The sequence below is a fragment of the Drosophila gunungcola genome, unplaced genomic scaffold (genome assembly GCF_025200985.1).
Source record: "Drosophila gunungcola strain Sukarami unplaced genomic scaffold, Dgunungcola_SK_2 000168F, whole genome shotgun sequence".
Classification (NCBI taxonomy): Eukaryota; Metazoa; Arthropoda; class Insecta; order Diptera; family Drosophilidae; genus Drosophila; species Drosophila gunungcola.
In genome coordinates this window covers 18,175-39,677 of record NW_026453329.1, presented here as the reverse complement: position 1 = coordinate 39,677, position 21,503 = coordinate 18,175, and the positions used below count along the sequence as shown (strand labels likewise).

Here is a 21,503-nt window from a genome sequence, read left to right as displayed (position 1 = left end):
AAAAATAAAAAGAGAAGAAAAATTTTCCCGCCAAAAAAATGATTACTAACGAAAAACTAAAATTCAATTTTGACATTCGCAAGTGGAAAGTTTTTCTCTGCCTCTGATCTATCCACTGATGTTGGCCTATGGTGCCCTATGGATACCACCTGATAAATTATTTTATGCTGGATTGAGGTCATCCAGCTTTATACCCGCAGTTTAAATGGAGGTTAATGCCCTCCAATTCTTTCATATTATCGAATTGGCATTTGTTCATATAATTTAATTTTTCTCATAAAATCCGCATTGTAGGCCAAAATGTATATCCATCTCCAAAAAATTCAAAATAGCCAAGTAAAAATCATTTGAATACTGAAAAAATACTGAATCGCTACAGCCAGTTGTAGCGACTTTTTTCCGTCTCTTTCTAGCACATGCACCTGCTATGGAAGAAAATGCCGCTGAAGCGGAATTTGGTGGCTGAAGCAGAAAATACGCCTGTCTGAATAGGCTATAAGCCTAGTACTCAGATTGACAAACTGTTTCGTCAGCGTAAAAAGTTTATTATTTCTAGTGTGACCGTAGTTTTGGTCTAACCGTCTTACTTTCAGTCAGCTGGGCCTGTTAACAATTGGAAAAAAAATTTTAGTTTAACCCGCCAGCTTGAAACTATATTTAATCATCAATAATGTTTGTAATTATATGTAATATATAACAAAGTAACATTATGAATTGCAATCTTTATAAATATTTTCAGATATATTTTGGGTCGCATTCAAAAAAGTTGTACCATGTTTTGCCAACTCAAGAGATTAAATATTGTACTTTTTTCGCTGGGGCCTGGCATACGTTCACCCATAGAAATCTGACAACGCTTTGCAGTTTTTTTTGTAGATCTGAGGACCGGTGTGAAAAAAAAACTAACGAAAAGTGTACGCCGGCTGTTTGCATCTCGCTCTCCCTCATACCTGACGAACGGATTTCGTCGATCTGAGTACTGGGCATTATTGCTGCTTTTCCATATTTCGTTGGACCCTAGGACAAAAGTACATATGAGTTGTGGTTGGCACTGACCTCGTGATATTTTTTAGCACCTCTAGCAACAACAAACAATAAACAGCTGGCAAACGAAGTCGGTATGAATTTTAATTTTGTTATTTGCAAACGAATTTTCTTGCTTAAATTGTAATTTTCTTATTATTATTTCCCCTTTAAAGTGCTCAAACTCTTCAAGGCAGTCTTTGTAAGCAAACATAGCGCACTGCATACGTCTAAACAAAAGTTTAAAATATAAATTGTTATTAATCATAATTTTTGTTGCTATCCCAGATTTTGTTAATTTTCTATTACAATCAAAACAACCTCCATTTTCGTTCACATACTTGCGTTTGCCAAGTGTAAACGGCAGTTTTTCGTCTGTCAAATACAAAGTCCATGTAAGTTTTAGAGATACTGTTTAATCAATATTTATGTTTCTTTTAAGAACATTTGTAAAGAACACTTTGGTACTTCAAACACAATCAACCACCTGAACGATATTTTTATTAAAAGAATACCCCTGTTATTTCGCACTCGTAAACGCAGTTCTGTGAACCGCCTCGCGCCCAGTGTTGGTAAATGCGCACAGTCCAGCCATAGTAAACAAAACGCGACGTTCGGGGTTCGCTGCCCATTTTTAATGCAATAAAAATAAAAGCGAAAGGCAAGGCGGAAACACGCAATTGGCCGTCGCCCTACCTTCTGAGGCCATAAATCCGGGATTAAGCGTTTTTTATCGAAGCCGCAACCGTGTTTCCTCGAGTTTGGTGTTGTCCCACTGCTGTGGAAGGAAAATTCTGCGTAGCAAACAAACCGGTCGGTCTTGTACATACATTGTATATATACATAGTATATACACACAGACACTAGTTCGGACGCGTACATGGCCGAGAAAAGCGTTGCAGTGCATTTTGTGTGGCAAATTAATTGCGCCGAGTGTCTCGAAAAACATCATTTGCCTGCCGCAGACGTAATTATTGGCGTCCATATGCCCCTGCTCAGCCGCGGGGGTGAAGGTGCGTGCATGTGAGCCTGCGAGGGTGGTGCGCCGAAAGCTCGCGTATTGTGAATTGCCGTGCAAACATATACAGACCCACCCCACGACTTCCCGCTCCGACAGCAGCGAGTGTTCCACTTTTGGCTGTCCTGATTTCCCTGCAGTGCAGCCAAGACATCAGCTTCCTCACGGGCGTGTTCATCGCGGTGTCCTAATTTCTGGGAACGCTGAGTAGGAGATCGAAGGACCCCGACCCAGGACATTTGCAGCATGCTCGAGAGCTGCGGCAGGTAAGACCCTCGCAGCCAGTTCCAATTGGAAATTCGTCCTGCCGCCCAGAAAATCCTTTCGGTTCGGGTCACTCTCTCGTCCTCACTCTCCATATTTCCCCCGGTTGGTTGACTTCTTAACTGGCCTCTTTGGCTTTTCCCCTGCATTTGCCTTTCGTTCACCTTGCACGGTGGAGTCGATCGCACGCTGCCAGCTACAAACAAGAAGGAACGCTTTAGCCAAATGTTTCCATTGCCTAAATAAGAAAATCATTTGCCTAATTTTTTTTAGATCAACTGTCTTTCAAATTGTATTTCCAATATTTAGAACCCACATTTTTTATAATAGGCAAAATATGTAAAAAAAATGTAGGCTTAGAACGTTCAACTAGTTTTCTTTCATGTAATATATATATTTTTTCTTGACATAAAAAAAGAGATCTTTTTACTTTTGTGTAAGTTACATGATTTTTCTTTTTCTTCATCATCATCATTTTTAATCCCATGGAATTCACTAATAAGGTATTTTTCTAATTTTTCTATATGTGTTTTATAAATACACCTTTAAAGTTTAAAAATCTAAGTGATCGTACAACCGTGTCCTAATGCTGCCATGGAAAAAAGGAAAGGCCCTAAGATCCGTTCCAATTTGGTATGATCCATTTTTTGGAATAAAACGTAAAGGGTTTTTTTTGGCATTCTTTTCCAAAGAAAAAATAATTATCAATATTATTATCGTTTTCGTGTTTGTTACCAATGTGTATGCACAAAAACAAAAATTAAAAAAAAAATTTTTACCGACAACCAACCCTTACCTCCTTTCCCATCAACCTGTATCATTTGACAAAAGAAGACAAATTTGACAATCCAAAAAAAAAAACAACATTGAATGTCTGGTCCGAAAATGAAAGTAATCACTAATTATCACTTGTTTATAAATTTATTAACTAACAAAAGCTAATACAAGCAAAGCCAGGACAATCTTAAAACCGGAGCATATTTGGGTGGTTTCCTCAATAATTGAAAATTCGCAGAAAGAGGTTTAGCAGTTAGATCTTCAAAAGCCTTAAAAAAAGCGATTATGCGATTGTGATGCAAACGCAGCTCTCATTTTAAATGACTGACAACATTTTTATCATAAAATGACAAATGCACACCAAAAAGCCTTGTAACAAAAAATGTGTATTTCGAATACAACTTTTAAATAAAGGTCTTGTTTTAGGATATTTTTCTGCTTATTTCAAGAACTATTTCTTGTCGCCAGCTTCAAGCTTAAAAAATTTGAAAATAATCGGAATTTTAAAATCGAATATTTTAAAATTTAACTTCGGTTATCCGCACAACAAACTAATATATGAAATAAATCAATTGAATTTTTTTTTAAGTATCCATCTTTTTGAAGAGACTCCGACCGACTGCCGTTTCGTGATAAATAATAAATATTATAAAAATAAACCTAGATACTCTTCAAATATAGGCATTTACCGTGTAAAAACCTTGAATATTCATATTCACTCAGAAACAAGAAAAAAAATTTCAAAAATCTGTTTTTCCAGCCTCGTAAACCATCCTTAGAAAAATCAAAATCGAGCATCAAAAACAACTTGTAACCTTCACGCCTCTCTTAACCAAACAAAAAAGGGGATTCACTTGAAGCTTGGACCAGATGTTAGGGACGGGTGTACCAACATAACAACACAAAAAAATCGATAATCGAAAATATGTTGCCCGCGAAATTTGAAAAGTCACCTTACTTTTTGAACACAGCTCGTATATTTTAGACATTCAGCAGCTGTATCCAAAGATAGCTGAAGAGTCTGCGGTGACGTGCAGACGAATCTAGAGTTAGTCCTATCTGAGTTCGGGGATCACTCCCTAGGGAGTGCTAGTGTGATGAAAGTTATCAAAAAGTTGTGTTTTAAAGATCCAATAACCAACTATGACATAGAGTTTTTCGCTTCGATTTATGTATACAAAAATTCAAGGTCAATAAAACCAACGATAATATATTTTATAAAGATAATAGAGTTAGAGTATATCTTTCTAAAATTTAAAGAAGATTGTTTTGGCTTTGTATATGAACATAAGTGACCTTTTTCCGTAAGCCGACAATATTTTCCAGTATTGAATTTGCTCCACTGTGCACTGGCCTTAGTGTTTTTCATCTGTCATTGCTGCCTCTGCTTTTTCTTCTTCTTTCGTTTTGTATACAAATTATGGTGAGCTGTTGTTGTAATTGTTTTTGCAGTTGTTGCTTTAAGCTTATATGGGCAGTGCATTCCATTTGTTTGTTGTTGATGTTGTTGTTGCTGGTGCTGTTTTACTGGCCATGTACACATACTGTGAAATGTTATAAATATAGACTTTAAAATGCCTTTAGCTGAGTTCAGTTGTTGTTGGAGATTATTTGAAAATTGATTTTGTTTGGTCTGCAGTTAATAATTTATCTTAAAGACCTCCCTGTTTCTGAAGCGTTCAATATGGCAGGAAAAATGAAAAGGTTGCCCTTCCTTCTTCTTTGCTGTGCGTCTTGGTAATTAAATTAACGTGTTCATACCACCCATTCTGCCACTTTCCTCCCTTTTTCGATTTGCTCCCAACCTTAGCAATTCGTTGACCCATATTCCACATTTTTGTTGTGCTGTTAATTACTCTTTGTAATTCTCGTTTTCAATTTGCCTTCGAGGCTGTGTGCTGTTTATTGGCCTGTGATAAGCCACGATTGGGCTGATTTTCAGAACAAATGAACATTTAATCGCTCGATAGTTTTTAGAGGCTCGTTATCTGGAAGGAGGAGGTTACCTTCCCTCATAGTGCACACTGTTTAAATTTAAGAACAGTCAATTTGATGAAAATATGCTGGCTGAATGTTAAGATATATTAGCTTGTTGGCTTGTTAATGTGTTATCCTTAAAATTAATATGTAATATTTGATATTTTGAGTTATCGTGGAAACCGCAACCGTTCAACCGTTAGCAGTAAAACTTTTAAAATTTAAACTTTTTTATCCATAGTTTGCCGTTAATTATCGTCACATAAATCGTAAAAAATAAAATTTGCCGCTTAATTTTATAAAAATTTGTTAGATATTCTGCTAACTTGTTACTAATAACTAATTACGCTTATCGTGAGTGGTTCTTGGTTCTTTTTTCATATCATGTATTATAATTCCCTTCATGTCAGTATGCTTTGATCTTTGTTCTTATACAGACTGCTTGAAACGGAATATTTTTAATTATTGTTAGGAATAGAATAAACCACAATAATAAATAAAGTTTTCGCCCCTGTTTTTATATATTTTTTTTAAATCAGACCCGCTGTTCTAGTCTGTTTAAAAAATAATTATAAGAATTGGATTCTTTCACGAATAATTTACGGATAATTAACGGCAAATTCCTAGTGAAAAATATTATGAAAAAGATAAAGTTTAGTGGAGGTGTTCTGCTAATTAGCTGCAGGGGAAACCCACAAACATTCATCTCTGGAGGGTTTTGTCGTTTTCATTTAGAAAATAAGTCTACAAATTTTCCCAAACGCAGTCTCGCAAGACTTTCATTTAAGAGGTTGTTACTCCAACGAACAACTGAGTTCTCCTAAAAACATTGACGTCGCCCCAAACTATTTGTCCTGCTGGGTCCTTATCCTGTTGGTCAAGTCAAATCGACCAATACAATTCACTTCATGCCCTTTTAAAATCCGGGATCCTGGACTTGGTTCGTGCTAAGGATGATCTTAAGCGATTACTAAGTCAAGCCAAGAATTATTACTTTACCACAAAACCGTATGGATTTAACCTTTAAAGAGAAACAAGAAACCAACCAATCAGGCAATCCTCCTTTTCAATTCCATTTTACGTCTCCACCACTTCTGACCACAATGGAAGTGTCCTATTATAACTATAATAGCCAAACCAGGAATACCAAAGAGCCTTGTTAAGTCAAACAAAAAAGCATGTTAGTTAGACTATGACCCTTTCAGTTTATAATTTTCTTATATGAGCTGGACCTGAAAACGAGCTTAAAGTTTAAAGAATGATTTAATTTGAGCACACTATTGTCACATTCAATAAACTTTTATACACTAACTATATTTAATTTCTCCAAAAACGAACAGGTATCAGTTGCTTCTCAGTTAAGATAGGCTTGATATTAAGAACAGAAGGACATTAATCTTTGGTTGCACTCCCATTTCAGCAGCTCTCCGCTTGACTCCCCGATGCATTTCGGGCATAACGAGATCGTTGGCTTAGATGCGCTAGCCTAGGATTGGACTGCGTTAAGATGTCGTCGAGCAACGGCGGACTCACCAGTGCCAGCAACGGCCGCAGCGGTAGCACCGGCAGCGCAAACATAAACCTTAATCTCAAGGGCCAGGAGCGGGCTGTCGGAGCGGCCTCTGGGGCTGGTGGATCAGGTGCCACGACCACGTCAATTACACATAAAACACTGCCGGACCTGAAGACGCAGAGGAGCAATAGCGCATGTACCGCCCACGAGTCACTTACCGCCCTTCGTCGCATCGCGCTAGCCGGAAAAGTCGCCCGAGAAGCCGCTAAGCTATGCTGCGCCCCAAAGCCGGGCCTTAAGCAAAGAGGCTAAGGACGGCCACCTGGTGTACTGCGATGGGCGGCTACACTCGGGTCCGCTGCAATCACTCATTGTCCACATGGTCCCTACCCACGAATACTACCCGGATGACGGATTTGTTTTCGCATTCCTCCTTAGCGCCCGGCTTTTTGTGCGCCCCCACGAACTTTTGGCGCAGATCTCTCAGACTTGGGAACAACAGCAGCAGGATGTGAGCGCCGGCGGAGACGTGGTGGACGATGCCGGACAGGTGCCTGGCCGACCCATGCTGCTTAGCATCAATTCCGCTTCGCCGCTGACGCAGCGGAAGGGATCCGCGGCGGCTGTTGCAGCTTCCAGTTCGGAGCTGGAGCCGCGACCCCAGCAGCGGACGAGCACTCAGCGCTCTGCCCAGTACTGCATAAGGCTGCTGTCGGAATGGATCGAGATCTTTCCGTACGACTTCAGAGATGAGCGGCTAATGCAACAGGTTCGCATTTTGGCGAGGAAGTGCGTATATATCGACAATTCGCTGGGCAAGCAGGTATCGCGCATACTGCAGCTACTAGTGTCCCGGCTAACGTCACTAGAGCAGTACGAGGAGTTTCTGCAGACGCTCACCTCGGAGGAGGCACAGAGTCAGCAGCAGCAGCAGCACCACCACCACGGACATCATCATCACTTGCACAATGCCTTTCAGACCTTTTTGGGCACCTCTTCCCATGCCAACGGTGCCAGTGGCGGCGGATCAACCAGCGGCACCTCTAATTCCTCCTCAAGTGGCCACACCTCCTCTGCCTCCACCTCCAACTCGATCTCCACAACTCCACAGCCGGACGAAGTGTTCGGCATTATGGACATGTGTCCAAGCTGTGCCGACTTGGCACACCAGCTGACTGCCATCGAGCTGGAGCGCTTGTCGCACATTGGGCCGGAGGAGTTTGTCCAAGCCTTCACAAAGGATTACCAGCAGAAGGCCAAGGATGGGAGCAAGGAGGGCAGCAAAGGAAAATGCATTGGAGGCGGTGGTGGTTCGTTGAACGACATGAAAAAGACACGGAACTTGGAGTCTTACTGTGCAATGGTTCAATCGCCTCAGTTATTTGACGGCCAGCGAGATTGTCAAGGTGGGTAAACAGTGAACAATCTTTTAGACTATAAGCAAACATTTAATATGTTAAAATACATTTTATTATTGTCCCTCACAGTACCCTAAGAAAAAGCAGCGTGTGCGTATTATAGAGTATTGGATTGAGACAGCCCGCGAGTGCTTCAACATTGGCAACTTTAATAGTCTGATGGCCATTATAGCTGGTCTAAACCTGGCGCCCATAGGCAGACTAAGAAGACGGTAAGTTTGGGGGTGTATTCACTATATTTTGGTCCTCTAATAATTTTGAATTCAGTGGGCCAAAGTGCAATCGGCCAAGTTCTCAGTGCTGGAACATCAAATGGATCCAACATCGAACTTCAACAGCTATCGCTCCACGCTCAAAGCTGCGATGTGGCGCTCGGAGGGCGCTACTGAGGAACGAGAACGCATAATCATTCCATTCTTTAGTTTATTTGTTAAGGACTTGTACTTTCTGAACGAGGGCTGTTCAAATCGGTAAGTGTTTGTGGTAGTCTCTCACGAAAGACCACTAATTGCCGACTTCTTAAACAGACTGCCAAACAATCATATCAACTTCGAGAAGTGCTCCCAACTGGCCAAACAAGTGATGGAGTTTAATGAGTGGAAAAAAGTGAACTGTCCTTTCGAGAAGCTGCCCAACATCATAGCCTATCTTCAACACAGCGCAGTACTCAATGAGAACACTCTTTCGTTGGCATCCTTCGAGTGTGAGCCGCCAGAGAACACGGAGGAGAAGGACCGCTACAAGACCGTAAAGGCGGAGACAAAGCAACAACTGCTACAGCAGCTGCAAGAGCAGCAACAATAGTCGCAGTAACCACTATGTAGAGGGTAGACTAAGCTACGCTTAAGCGCTTGCCATGATTATTTTTTCACTAGAGCCGTAAGACCGGGGATATTTAAGTCTAAGTTAATGAGAAGATGAGTACAGAGGGTCAAACAAGCCCCAAGCCCTGATTAGCCCCTTGCTGCGAAAGAAAAGCTTTTGAAGCTAAATTGTGTCAATAATTTTTATTTTCACTCAATCGCCATTTCTTTTTGTTCCTGTCCCGTATTTCCACTGATGGGTCGCGGCGGGTCTTTTGAAGAGAAGCTCCGAAACGTTGGCAGTAACTTTATTTATTTAACTAGACGAGTAGAAGGGTGGAAACAACGAACCAATGTACTTAAAGCCTTATATGGCTAACAGCTAATGCAACTTTTTTAGCTATTAACGTGGCATTTTTGGGATAATTTATGATATCATAATTATGACCAAAACCATTTGACAAATCTGCTTGAGTACGCGATGTTCGTACGTGACCAGTATTTATATTTATGTATACAATTTTATAGCTAAATGAAATCTTTTTGATATTTCTTTACGATTACAACCGAATATAATCCGACGGATTACATAATGATTCTTTCTCGAGGCTTTTCTGTATCAGTAACATTATATCCGCAAATTATCAGTCCCTGAGCATTAACATTTTTGTACAATTAAGAAAACCTACAGAACAACAAGTAGGAACAGTAGAAAAGGACACTTTGTGGTTAAAAGATACTTTTCAAAAAAATTTGAGTTTTTACGATGCAGTTGCAAGATTAAATAATAGTGTGGATTAAATCATAAATGATATTAGCTATAAAGGGACTAAACACAACATTAATAATTAAAACTGCTTTCGAATAAAGGATATGAACAAAACCAGTTCTTATAACAAAATATTTAATTTTGTACATGTAGATTGGTTGTTTAATGGTTTAATTTTGCTGGCTTGGCGCATTTCAAAAAGATCGTGATTGGATTAGAAAGATGTGAAATGTCGAAAAAGGCAAGAATTCAAACTGAGTAAGTCTCTCATAGAAAAAGGTTCAGGTCCGTATCAAAAAAGACTCTTTGCCTTTATTTAAAAAGGCTGCTGGTTATCAGGCCACCTAATACTCTCATACATCATTATTGGAATCACTATTACCAGTTGCATCCGGACACCAGCTGACGAACCATATAGAAATTCCCATAACTGAATTATTACGGAGCTGTTTGAAGCGGCACAAGCCATGAGGTGTCAAAAATGAGGCCCAGGTTTTAGAACAAGAGATGGGAAATCATGTCTTACTTAAAAGTAAAGTGATCATCAGATCAAGATGATTCAAAGTTCAAGGACTTTTTGTGGTAGAATAACGCTGATGTTGACCGTTATTTTTTTGTGAAATCGGTAACCAATCTGCTGGAGAAAAATAATTAAGTTTCCTAAATAAAGAAGTGCATTGCCTTGCAGCGTGCCAAACAAAAAATATAGACAATTTAGCGTTAGTTGCGTCGAATACCCACCGTACCCACCGGAAATAAAGTGATTTCTTTTAAAATAAGTTCTTTAGTTAATTAACTACCAAAATCATTTCGCGCTGTTTTGCTTTAATTTTAGAGAATCGCGGTTTCAATTAAGAACTTAATTTAAAGGAGAGACAGTTATAGAAGTCTATAGCAAGATGCACCCCAAAAGCAAGCTGCATCCCTTATATCTTCTCATACGAGAACTAAACACAAACGTGACGTCATTTTAAATATTTAAAAAATAAATAATTATTTTTAACCTTTTATAGTGCAGCTGCAAAGATAAAACATAAAAAGTATATACAATTTGGTTGGGTCGATTATTTTTACTAATATTGACAACTCGGGCACCAAAAGATGGAATTTTTAAAAGTTTATCAATTTAACAGCACTTCATTTTTTTAGTGGTTTTAATTTGAGTGTCTTATACTTAAATGTATGTTAAAATATATTGAATCCGTTCCCTACATTTAAATACCCTTGCAGAGAGTATTATAATTTCAGTCAGAATTTTGCAACGCAGTGATGTAGTCATTTCCGACCCCATAAAGTATATATATTCTTGATCAGCATCACTAGGAGAGTCGATCTATCCATGTCCGTCTGTCCGTCCGTTTCTACGCAAACTAGTCTCTCAGTTTTAAAACTATGTGCATGAAACTTTCCCAAAAGTTGTCTTTCTATTATATAGTATATAAGTAGTAACGAGCCGGATCGGACGACTATAGCAAATAGCTTCCATAGGAAAAATCGGAAAAATAAATACAAAAAATTATAACTCTGTTGTTTTTTTTACTGTTTTTAATTATTCGACATCTAGTAATAATTAAATATTTCAGAATTACGGTTTAAATTTCATAAAAATCGGACGACTATAACATAAAGATCCAATGGAAAAAAAAAAAAATATGTAAAAAAAATAAATTTAATAAAAGTGTAACTTTTCTAATTTGTAAGTTTTTTCCAAAAATTCTTTTTGACATATTAATAATTTGACAGTTCAGAATTACGCTTTTAATTTTATAAGCATCGAAAAACGCTATCATATAGCTGCCTTAGAAACGCTCACATATTAGAGCTGAAAACCATCATAGCTTCAATGTTTATAAACATATAAGCAAGGAAATCATATTTTTAATGTTTTCAAGAATATTTATTTATTGCTATAGCTGCAAGGGTATATGACACTTCGGCTTGCCAAAGTTTTGCTTCCTTCTTGTTTCTATGCTAGTCTATATAAATATGAACAAATTAGAAATATTTTCCGAAATTGGCTTATCTATATCTTTTAAAAATCTTATAAATGTTATTTTGAGTTTGTTAAAATAATCGATCTTTTATAAAGATAAACGGTTATATTTCAGCTTCTTAGCTGTACAGGGAAAGAAATGCCAAAAAATTACATTTCTGGCCCAGTGTGCAATGAGAAAATCAAAAAAACTCCAGCGTACTGATCAAAATATATGTAAAGACATTGTGGGTCGTCCAAATCAATATCTTCAAGGATCGACCATAATGAGATATAGATTTTCCAGCTGCTGATATAGATTTAGTAACACACAATTGCAGCGTCCATTCATCAGTTGATAGAAAGAAAACTTCTCTCGAATGTTCCAATTCTACCTAAACTTTTTTTGCTAAAGTTTCCTCAAGCTCTAGCAGAGTGAAAGATGCAATACCTTGTCCTATATTATGATAAGTGCTCGGATGAGCGAGCGATTTTAGTTGGGTGTAAGTCCAACAAACTCCGTTTGGAATGTCAATAATACCACAAATAAATATGGTATTAAAAAAAAACAAGAAAAAAACAAAAAGGAGGCAGCAAGCCGAAGCTAAAATTTCCTTGCAGCTATTGCATAAATTAAATATTTTTTAAAATTTCTAAATCTAAACATTTAAATTCGATCTATCGTATGGCAGCTATATGACATTAAAGCTAAGTTGTTTCTTGATGCATATACTATAAGTCGGAACGAGCAGGGTCGGACGACTATAACATATAGCTCCCATAGAAGAACAAATATTTTTTTTATTTTTTTCTTATTTTTCCGATAAAAAGTAATGGTTGATTATTTAAGAAATACGTCTTAAATTTGATTAAATTCGGACGGCTTCATCCAGGTATTTTGCCTACACAGACAATTTTATCTCAGCGTGCCGGATGGGAACATTAAAAAGTGTATTTGTTTAGTCGAATGCTTATTAATTTTTCGTCACAACATTTGAGATCAAATATTTTAAAACTTGAAGGTGCGATTGTCGCGACTTTTCTACCTTGCTAAGAGCTGTTTTTGTTTGATATAAAAGGATGTTGTTTGAAATTTAGTCAAAGTTCCAAAATAGGTATTATTACCATGATTTTTACAACAAAAAACTTGTTGCTATACCCCTGTATCTATTCCAAAAATTAAATGTTTTTTAAAAACAATAATATTTCGAATGTTTTGATTTATATTTAACAAGCACCATAAACCACAACCACAAAAAACAGCGAAGTTATAATTTTTAATATATTTTCCCGATTGTTCCCATGTTAGCTGTATGATTTAGTCGTCGAATTCGGCTTTTTCTTATAGCTTTAAAACTGATAGGATAGTTGCGTTGAAACGAGAGATCGACTCTCCTAGTGATGGAACGTGTCCATCTGACTAAAATTATAATGCCATTTGTAAGGATATAAAACTTATCGAAAAAAGTGGCAAGGCTGCCAATAGAACATTCAATTCCTTAAAACTTCGTTTTTTTAAAGATACCAGCTTACATATTGAGCACTTTTTTGTTTAGTATCTGATGTCGTGTTAGTTTTATTAATTTAAGATTAGTTTTAAATTTAATTTAAAAAAAAATTGCTCATAGCTCACAAACAATTAGTGACAATTTCTTCCTTTAATCTGAAACCATTTATTTATAAAATTTTCCTCACCAAGTTGATTGCATCATCATAATTTTAGGAGGAAATTCTTGCCAGGGCAGCGCTAAAAACTTTCCAAAAACATTTATGCAGAAAATGATAACAGGTGAGAAAATTTCCAGGGCTATATACGTAATACGTAAAACAAAAATCGGTTTTCCTTTTTAAATATATTACAAAAAAGTAAAAAAAATATCTATAAAAATTTAATAATTTTTAAATTAATTTGACAGTACTTATTTGATGACATATATAACTTTACTAGTTTTACTAGTTTAGAAGTTATAGCCGTGAAAAGTTTACCTACTTTTAGCGATTTCCTGCCCAACACATGAAAAATAAGTGGAGAATTCAAAAATAAGTCTTTATACGGGTATGACATTACGTTATTCGCCTCATTCATTGACGGATTCATTAAAGCTCAGAGACAGAGACAACTATAGGGATACTGCTTGAGATTTTTTTGGTAATAAGTACACGGCGACACTGCCTTTTTAACGTTAAATTCAAACCTAATTGTTTTGTTTATAATGCGTATACATTTAAGCGTCTCTTTTTCATTCCGTTTCGTAGTCATCTGCAATGAATGAGCAAAATTGTATTTTCCATCAAGCCTAGTACTCAGATCGACGAACAGTTTTGCCAACGAAAAAACTTGATTCTTTCTAGTGAGACCAAAGTTATCAGAGTTCTCCTGAGTTGGTGTGCTTTGGTCATACTGTCCTGTCAATCAGCTGGGCTTGTTGACAAACAAATTAATTTGAGAAAGCAAAATCGAAGACGTTGAATATAAACGACGCTAGAGTTAAATTTGGATTTGGAATTGGAATTTGGAATTTTTGTTGTTTTTCCCTCAATTTCGCTTGCAAGTTCAAATCACACTACACCTGACAAACATTCATCGAGAGTTCATCCCCAGGCTTACGCCTAGTACTAGCAAGAGGCAAATAACTGGCGTGCCTTTATTCACTCCGGTACTCAGATCGACGAAAAATAATACCAGAAAATTGCAAAACGTTGCCAGATTTCTCTGGGTGAACGAACACCAGGCCCCGGCGTTAAGAATAAATAATTTATTTTTTGAGGTTGAAGTTAGCAGAGCATATTATTTGTCGGATCAAAAAATGGACGGAAAAACCCAAGAACTCAGCAAAATGTAATACAATGTTGACTACAAAATATTCCCGATCCATTTATATGCAATTTTTGTTTTTTTTTGATTATATATAGCTGCAAGCTGGCGGGTTAAATTCGAATTGTTTTGCATTTGTCGACAAGCCCAGCTTACTGACAGTAAGACCGTAAGAAAAAAACTTTGGTCACTCTTAAAAGAATAAACTTTACGCTGGCGTAACTGTTCGTCGTTTTAAGTACTAGGCTTTGTAGGTTTGTTTAATTTCTCGTAGGCTTTGGTAACAGCGTGTGCCTGTATGAATGGGCAGCTATAGCAGATAGTATAAGGTGGAAAGATGCTGAATAACGTAAAAATACATTGCAGTAAAATAATCTTTTACAGTAAAATATTCGTAACAGGCAGTCACCGAAGCGGCTGTTATTTTTAAGGATACCAATTTAGTACATTTTCGGTGAAGGCCAATTGCGTCGGTCCAAGCGTGGCCACACTAAAGGCAGCCTGCGAAGGTGTTGGACGCAATCAAACGCGCATTCCGATTCGAAAGCTTAACTATGTGCTACCGTTCGGGCCGTTGTTGACGCGGAAAAATCGATTGTGCCCGTGTGATTATTTTTGTTTTGGTTTGCGGCCTCTCGTCCCCGTAATCACCGCGCGGCCTCGCCTCATGACTCATGACAGGCAGCAACAATGAAAAACCACAATAAGTACGTCAAGTTGCCCCAAGACCTCGATTTGAGTTTCCACAGCGATTTGGACTTGCTGCCGGACACGGCGGGCTGACATTGACGCAGAACTAGACGCGCTTGCGGACGCGGACGCGGATGTGGCCGCGCTCAGTGTGAACGTGCCCCGGCTCTGGGCCTGGACGAGGACTACGACGACGACGACGTAATCATCGCTCCCGGCGGGGGAGGCCTTCGACTAGCTCCCACCGCGGCGGAGGCAGTGGCGGCCCGTAGGCATCAGCGCAGGCAGCGGAAGCATCAGCTGGAGCAGCAGCAGCAGCAGCAACAGCAGCAGCAGATACTGGTCAGCAGCAAGATCTGCGGCCTGGGCAGCGACAGCGTTATCGAGGTGAGTTCCTTCCAGAGGCGGATCTGGGGTAAGACTTTGAAGATATTTCGAATACCTTTGCGGGAATTGGGGCTTATTCGGCGTCTGCAACTTGTGGCTGGTGGTGAGTCCTGGGCCGAAAAACACTCTGCGAAGTCCAAAGCACAACAAAGGAAATCAAGGGGGCGGGTGGGCACCAGACGAAGGAGCGAAAAAATCGATAAGCGACAAAGAAGTATTCTGCAATTTGTGGCAACCCCCGTGGCCGCTTGTGCGGGGTTTCCCCATACAATCCCTGTTGACTTTTAATCGGCGAGTGGGAACGGCACGCAGGTGGGCGGGCAGAGACATCACGGATTTGTTCAGCGGAAGTGTTCTCTTATGGTAATTTGGTCCCATATTAATGGAATTTGTGTTGACACAGTCGTTCACGCTTTCGGGAGATAAGGAAAGGACGAGAACAAGCATAAGCCCAAAGTTCTTGATATGGCCATGACATCAATTTTCTCTCGCTAGATTACGTTTCAATTAGGCCAGTGTCCTAGAAAGCCCGAAACTACCCTGGAAAATCAATCGAAATGTCCTCAGTTCCGCCTCAGCAACTTGTTAATAATTAATCTTGATGTGGCCACTGGGCATTAACTGGAGGAGGTGAGCTGGCGCTCCAAGGGGCTACTGCAGTACCCACGCTCTTTTCAATCAATAACACGTCAGACCCGTGTCAATCTCTACCAGTGTTGTGATGTACCTAGGTACGTACCTGGGAATAATTTTTGGTACCTTATACCTAGTCTAGGTAAAACATGGAAGGCTACTTTTTACCTTACAAGGTAAAGATTTGTATTTATCTTAAGAACATGCCGTGTTAGGTGTTTGGGTACGGAAATATATATACCCGTTACTCGTAGATTAAAAGGGTATATTGTTTTCGTTGATCAGGATCAATAGCCGGGTCGATCGAGATCTCAGAAACTATAAAAGCTAGAGATTTGGGTTTTGGCATGCAAATTCTATTATTTCCTACCCAGCGCAAGTTTATTTCAAAACGGAGCCACGCCCACTTTAACGCCCACAAATCGTGAACTAGTAAACACGTCTCTCTCGTCACTCTGATATTTGTTAGATCCTGCCGCCGCTCTGCCGCTGCTCGGCCGCTGCTTTCCGGTAATCGCTGCAGTAGAGCCACAAAACAAAATAACTGTTAGCGGGAGGTGGGGGTGCTGCTCGCACTTAGCTTCTAGTTTTGTCTTTGGAGTTCGACAGATGGCGCCACCTTAACTTCGATTGTTTTGTAGGGGGAATACTTAATTTGAAGTTTATTGGCTGAGCGACGGGTATCAAATAGTCGGGAAACTCGACTATAGCCTTCTCTCTTGTTTATTTATTTTTGTTTTTAAATTAGTTTGATACCAAAAAATTCAATTTTTATTTATTTTTACATGCATCTTCAACCAGACTTAATTGCCAAAGCGTAAATAAAACATCATAATTCAACTGCAACTTCGTGAAGAACAAATTGATCTCAAAATGATTAATTAAAAAAAATTGTATTAAAAAAATGATTTAAAAAAATTGTATTTAATTAATTTTTTTTACCTTTTGTGTACTTTTTACCGTAAAAAGATACTTGAAAAATTGCAAACCTTTTACCTTACCGACGTACTTATTTTCACAAATACTTTTTACTTTACCTTACCAATAAACTAGTACCTTTCCCTACACTGATCATAATCCTGCCCCCTTATCGACAATACAACATACATACAAAATAACATAGTTAATTGTGACGCGATGTACTACGACTTGGTCGTCAGGTATAAGTTCCGCACCCCCTCTTGATGGCCGCGATTGAATTGTTGTTACAATTTCTGCCTGGGTGGAAAAGCATTGTCGAGCTTGTCAATCTCATTGGAGCTTATTCTGTGTGTTGTGCATCTTGCAGAGGCGTTAAAATTGAATTTTTAGTTGTTTCGACACGCGACATTAGCCAGAGGGATATTGATTGTCGGCTTGAAATACAAAACATTTTCTGTTCTTGTTAATTACTGTGTCGTTTTTAATCAATACAAATATTATAATACACCTTTGCCAAAAATATAACTGTCATAAAAAAAGTTAATAACCTTTTTTTTTAAATTGAACTGAATTTTAACTTCATCTTAACCATAAGGGTCTTTTGTTAGCAGAAAGGAAAAACATGGATATTAAAAATATGTTGCAGGATGTACCATAAAATGTTATGCACCGATGAAAAGGAATTGTTTTAACAATGTGTAATACTGAGAATTTTAGAAAATCAATTGATTCAGGAGGAATTACGGGAACAATTACAAAAAAAAACTAAAATGAACGGTATAGTTGATTTCCCCGACTATTAGATACCCGTTACTCAGCCAATAAACTATAAACTAAATATTCCCCCAAAAAACAATTGAAGTTTAGTTTTGCAATAAACTTGCACTGTGCAAATTGAAAGGAATCTGCATTTCAAATCTCTAGCTTTTTTAGTTTCCGGAACGAATCCCTTTACCTGTTACATACGATTACCTGTTACATATTTTACCGCTAACGGCTTTATCTAACGAATATTTAACGGTAAATCGAGAGTATATAAACATCAGCTTCCCAAAATCAGTATTGTGTTTTTGACACGTTTCAAGAGCAAATAGTTAGAATACGTACCTGCACTTCTTCTCACATAATTATGTCAGTCGAATACTAGACATTGTTACCAATATGAAGAAAATTCTATATCTTATGGAAATGGAAACTAAATACATCTTTAATATTGCATGTTAGCAGTATAATACAGCTGTATTCCAAGTATTAAATATGGTCCTAAAAGCCTGCACACTATTAAGTCACACCATACTATCGACATTAAATGACGTTTATAGCGGCTACTCCTGTGAATAGAGATAGTGAACAAGAAAATAAAAGCTTATTTGAATAGCATTTTTTCAGCCGAGAGACAAATTATATAAGATTGCTTTTAAAAACCCGCCAATTTTGCGAAAGCTTTTCACGTGGAAAATACACAAATGTAATAATTATATTACTGCGTTTCAAACTACTGACTGAAAATATATTACTCTCTGTAAGGGTATACAAAATTTCTCTAGCTTTTATTTAAGATATTTACCATACTTTTTATACCACTCTGCAGTGTATTATAATTTCAGTCAGAAGTTTGCAGCGTAGTGAAAAAGACACTTCCGACCCTATAAAGTATATATATTCTTGATCAGCATCACTAGAAGAGTCGATCTAGTCACGTCTGTCAGTTTTAAATGAAAAAAATTTAGAACTTTGCTGTTTCTTAATTTTTTTTAGTTTTTCGATATATAGTAATGGTTTATTATGTCAGAATTACAGTTTGATTAATATCGTACGACTTTATAATATAGCTCCTATGGAAACAATCGGAATATTAAAATAAAATATAGATTGAGTAACAATTTTAGCATTACTTTTTTTAATTCTGCTGGGCATAATAATGGGTTTACGGTTCAGATTTACGCATTTAATTTTACTCAAATCGGAAAACTCTATTATATGTCAGCCTTACGGACGCACCAATAATTGTGGTGAAAATCATCATAGCTTCAATGTTTTTAAACCAGTGTTGTCCACGCGGACGACTCGCGAGTCAGCGAGTTGCTCTGCCGGCTCTCTGTCGCGACTACGACACTGTAAAAGGTTTGGCTTCGGCATAGCATTTCTCTTACGCACACAAATGCAAGTTAACATGTTATTGTTTTTGGGTAGACATCACTTTTTTAAACCTATATGAATATAATTCAAAATTTAAATGTTTTAAAGAATATTTCATTTGTGCAATAGCTGCAAGAAGCTTGCTGAAGTTTGCTTCCATTCTTGTCGTGAGCAGGTCGTTTTAAAATAATATTGAACTTTGTTGTATTATGATGGATGAAAGCTGTGTCATACTGTTTTCGCTCTTTAGTTTTCTTTACATAGGTAAAAACGTCTGGTAATGACTTTAATTTACTTGATTGTGCGAGCACAAGTGCACTTATTCTTTGCACTGACATATACTAAACAAAATTGTTTTAAAAAAAGTGTATACACTTTTAATATGAAATGAATGAACAAAATATTTATTTAAGTTGGTTACCCAAAAAAGACAGCTTTAACTTGGGGAACGATTTTCCCTAGAGTGTTAACCTTAAACCGTTCTATTTCTGCTACCACTGACGGCATACCTTACATGTTACTTTTGAAAGACTCATTTCTTGGGCATTTCATGCTCCTCATTATGGGTTGCTCGTTGGAGCTCAGGTCACTGCAATCTGACCTAGATTTATTCACTTGAAGTTTGCTTCTTTTACAACACGTATACGGCATGTAGTTTGTGCTAAGTCCCATTTCGAGTCCAAGTCTTATGCCTAAAGTTTCTTTTTAGTTGTGCTTGGATTCCGATAACCTAGAGAGAAACCTAGGAAAATAAATAAAAGCGCGTACAATTTTAATAGTTGATTTCAAACGTGTATTTCAGCATAAAGATTTTTTAAATTTTAAAACTAAATTTGCCTTGATTACAAACTTTAAAATATTAAATTTTTTTTTTTAATTATCCACAAGATTGCAAGAGAAATGAAAATTGGTTCCATTGAAGATATATATTTTTAGATGCACTTGAATTTTAAATTTTTGTGAAATCAGATTTTTCAGCTGTGACGTCATATTCTAAAGAAGTGGATAGTGGTTCAAGCCGGGGACTTTCCAGTTGACAACTGGCAAGTTTCACAAATTTAAAAATTTGACAAATTTTTAGACAAAGAAAATATATTTTAACAGCAAAAGATAGAAAAGCCATTTTAACACAAAATTTTACATTTTCAGGGTTAAAGAAGAAAGGAAGTTACTTCGGCAAGCCAAAGTTTCAAATAAAAGGGTTATTTTGAATTATCAAACCATTAACAAATCAATAAAAAAAGAAAAGTTAATTTTTTTTAATTTTTTCTGAAATGATAAACCATGACTTTCTCAAAGAACTAAAACAAAATAAAAAACAGCAAGTTAATAATTGTTTCCTTTTTTCCGATTGTTCTATGGGAGCAATATGATTAAGTCCGATTCGACTCGTTCTGTTTTATATATCTACTACCTGCCACAGAAGGACAAAGTTGGTAAAGTTTTATTTAGATAGCTTTAAAACTGAGAGCCCGGCTCTGAATCGTCGAAACCATTCAATCGCAGTTCCCCCAAAACACCATTAATCTAATGGAGCGTTTCTCTATCGGATTTGCCTTTGCCTCCCTGTCCTTTGATGTATAATATACGAGCTCTGTAGCGCTTTATACATAACCGCAAAATTCAAAAGACAACAAGGCGGAGTTATATTCTACGTTGGCATTCTATAGTAACTTAAACTATTACAAAATTTGCAATTTTCTATTGTATATCGCTTACCTCAAATTTCTCCTTAAGGTTGTCATCTTCCATAAAAAGCAAACTATTTCAATATTTGGTTGATTGTTTGACTAAAGAAGCCAAGTTGTATACATAATAGATATTATAAAACAAGCACAGTTTTTTTCTGTCTTGCTAGATAATTTCCTTTAAAATATCAAATTCGAGGTTCAGGTGTTTTTGACACATTTTACAAAAACATCCTAGACCTACTATGAAATGCACAAAGATATACATGTTTAAGGTATTTCCCAACAGTTATTTGAAAATCAGCATGTCTCGGGAATCGAATAACAACAATACGTGCATGTTTTTCCGGTGCGGAGTCCTTTGGAGTACAGCATAGGCGTTGCTAACGACTTAGCATATGCATATTGCATGTTTTCTTTTTTGACGCTGACTTTCACTATGGCTGCTTTTGTGACAGGCAAATTTGAGCATTAAATCCAGTGGTACAAATGGATTTATTGCATGGCCAAGAATATGTATCGTCCTATCCGCTTGTACAGCAAATGGTATGCCCACACTACCTGCATAAATGGAAGCTGGCAAATGACTGGCAGTATTTAAGAGTATTTATTATAATCATAAAACATAAACTGCATTATTATGCATTGTCGTTCCTCAGAGGGAAGCCATGCAGTAGGGGAATAATTTTATGAACT

The 21,503-nt window shown here is 37.4% G+C and overlaps 1 protein-coding gene and 1 long non-coding RNA gene across 2 annotated transcripts; one reads left to right on the top strand and one right to left on the bottom strand.

Moving 5' to 3' along the window:
- Positions 1-1,592: 1,592 nt before the first annotated feature.
- Positions 1,593-9,701, top strand: LOC128265884 (ras-GEF domain-containing family member 1B). The gene is given in 7 exon segments (XM_053002100.1): positions 1,593-2,307; positions 6,480-6,815; positions 6,817-7,926; positions 7,928-7,978; positions 8,060-8,206; positions 8,258-8,460; positions 8,518-9,701. Coding segments are annotated over 6 exon segments (2,037 nt in total). The 5' UTR covers positions 1,593-2,307; positions 6,480-6,566; the 3' UTR covers positions 8,795-9,701.
- Positions 4,398-20,998, bottom strand: LOC128265885 (uncharacterized). The gene is made up of 3 exons (XR_008268933.1): positions 20,839-20,998; positions 19,629-19,861; positions 4,398-4,626 (listed from the first exon to the last, which is right to left on the bottom strand). It is a non-coding gene; the product is annotated as an uncharacterized LOC128265885 (long non-coding RNA).
- Positions 20,999-21,503: the final 505 nt, after the last annotated feature.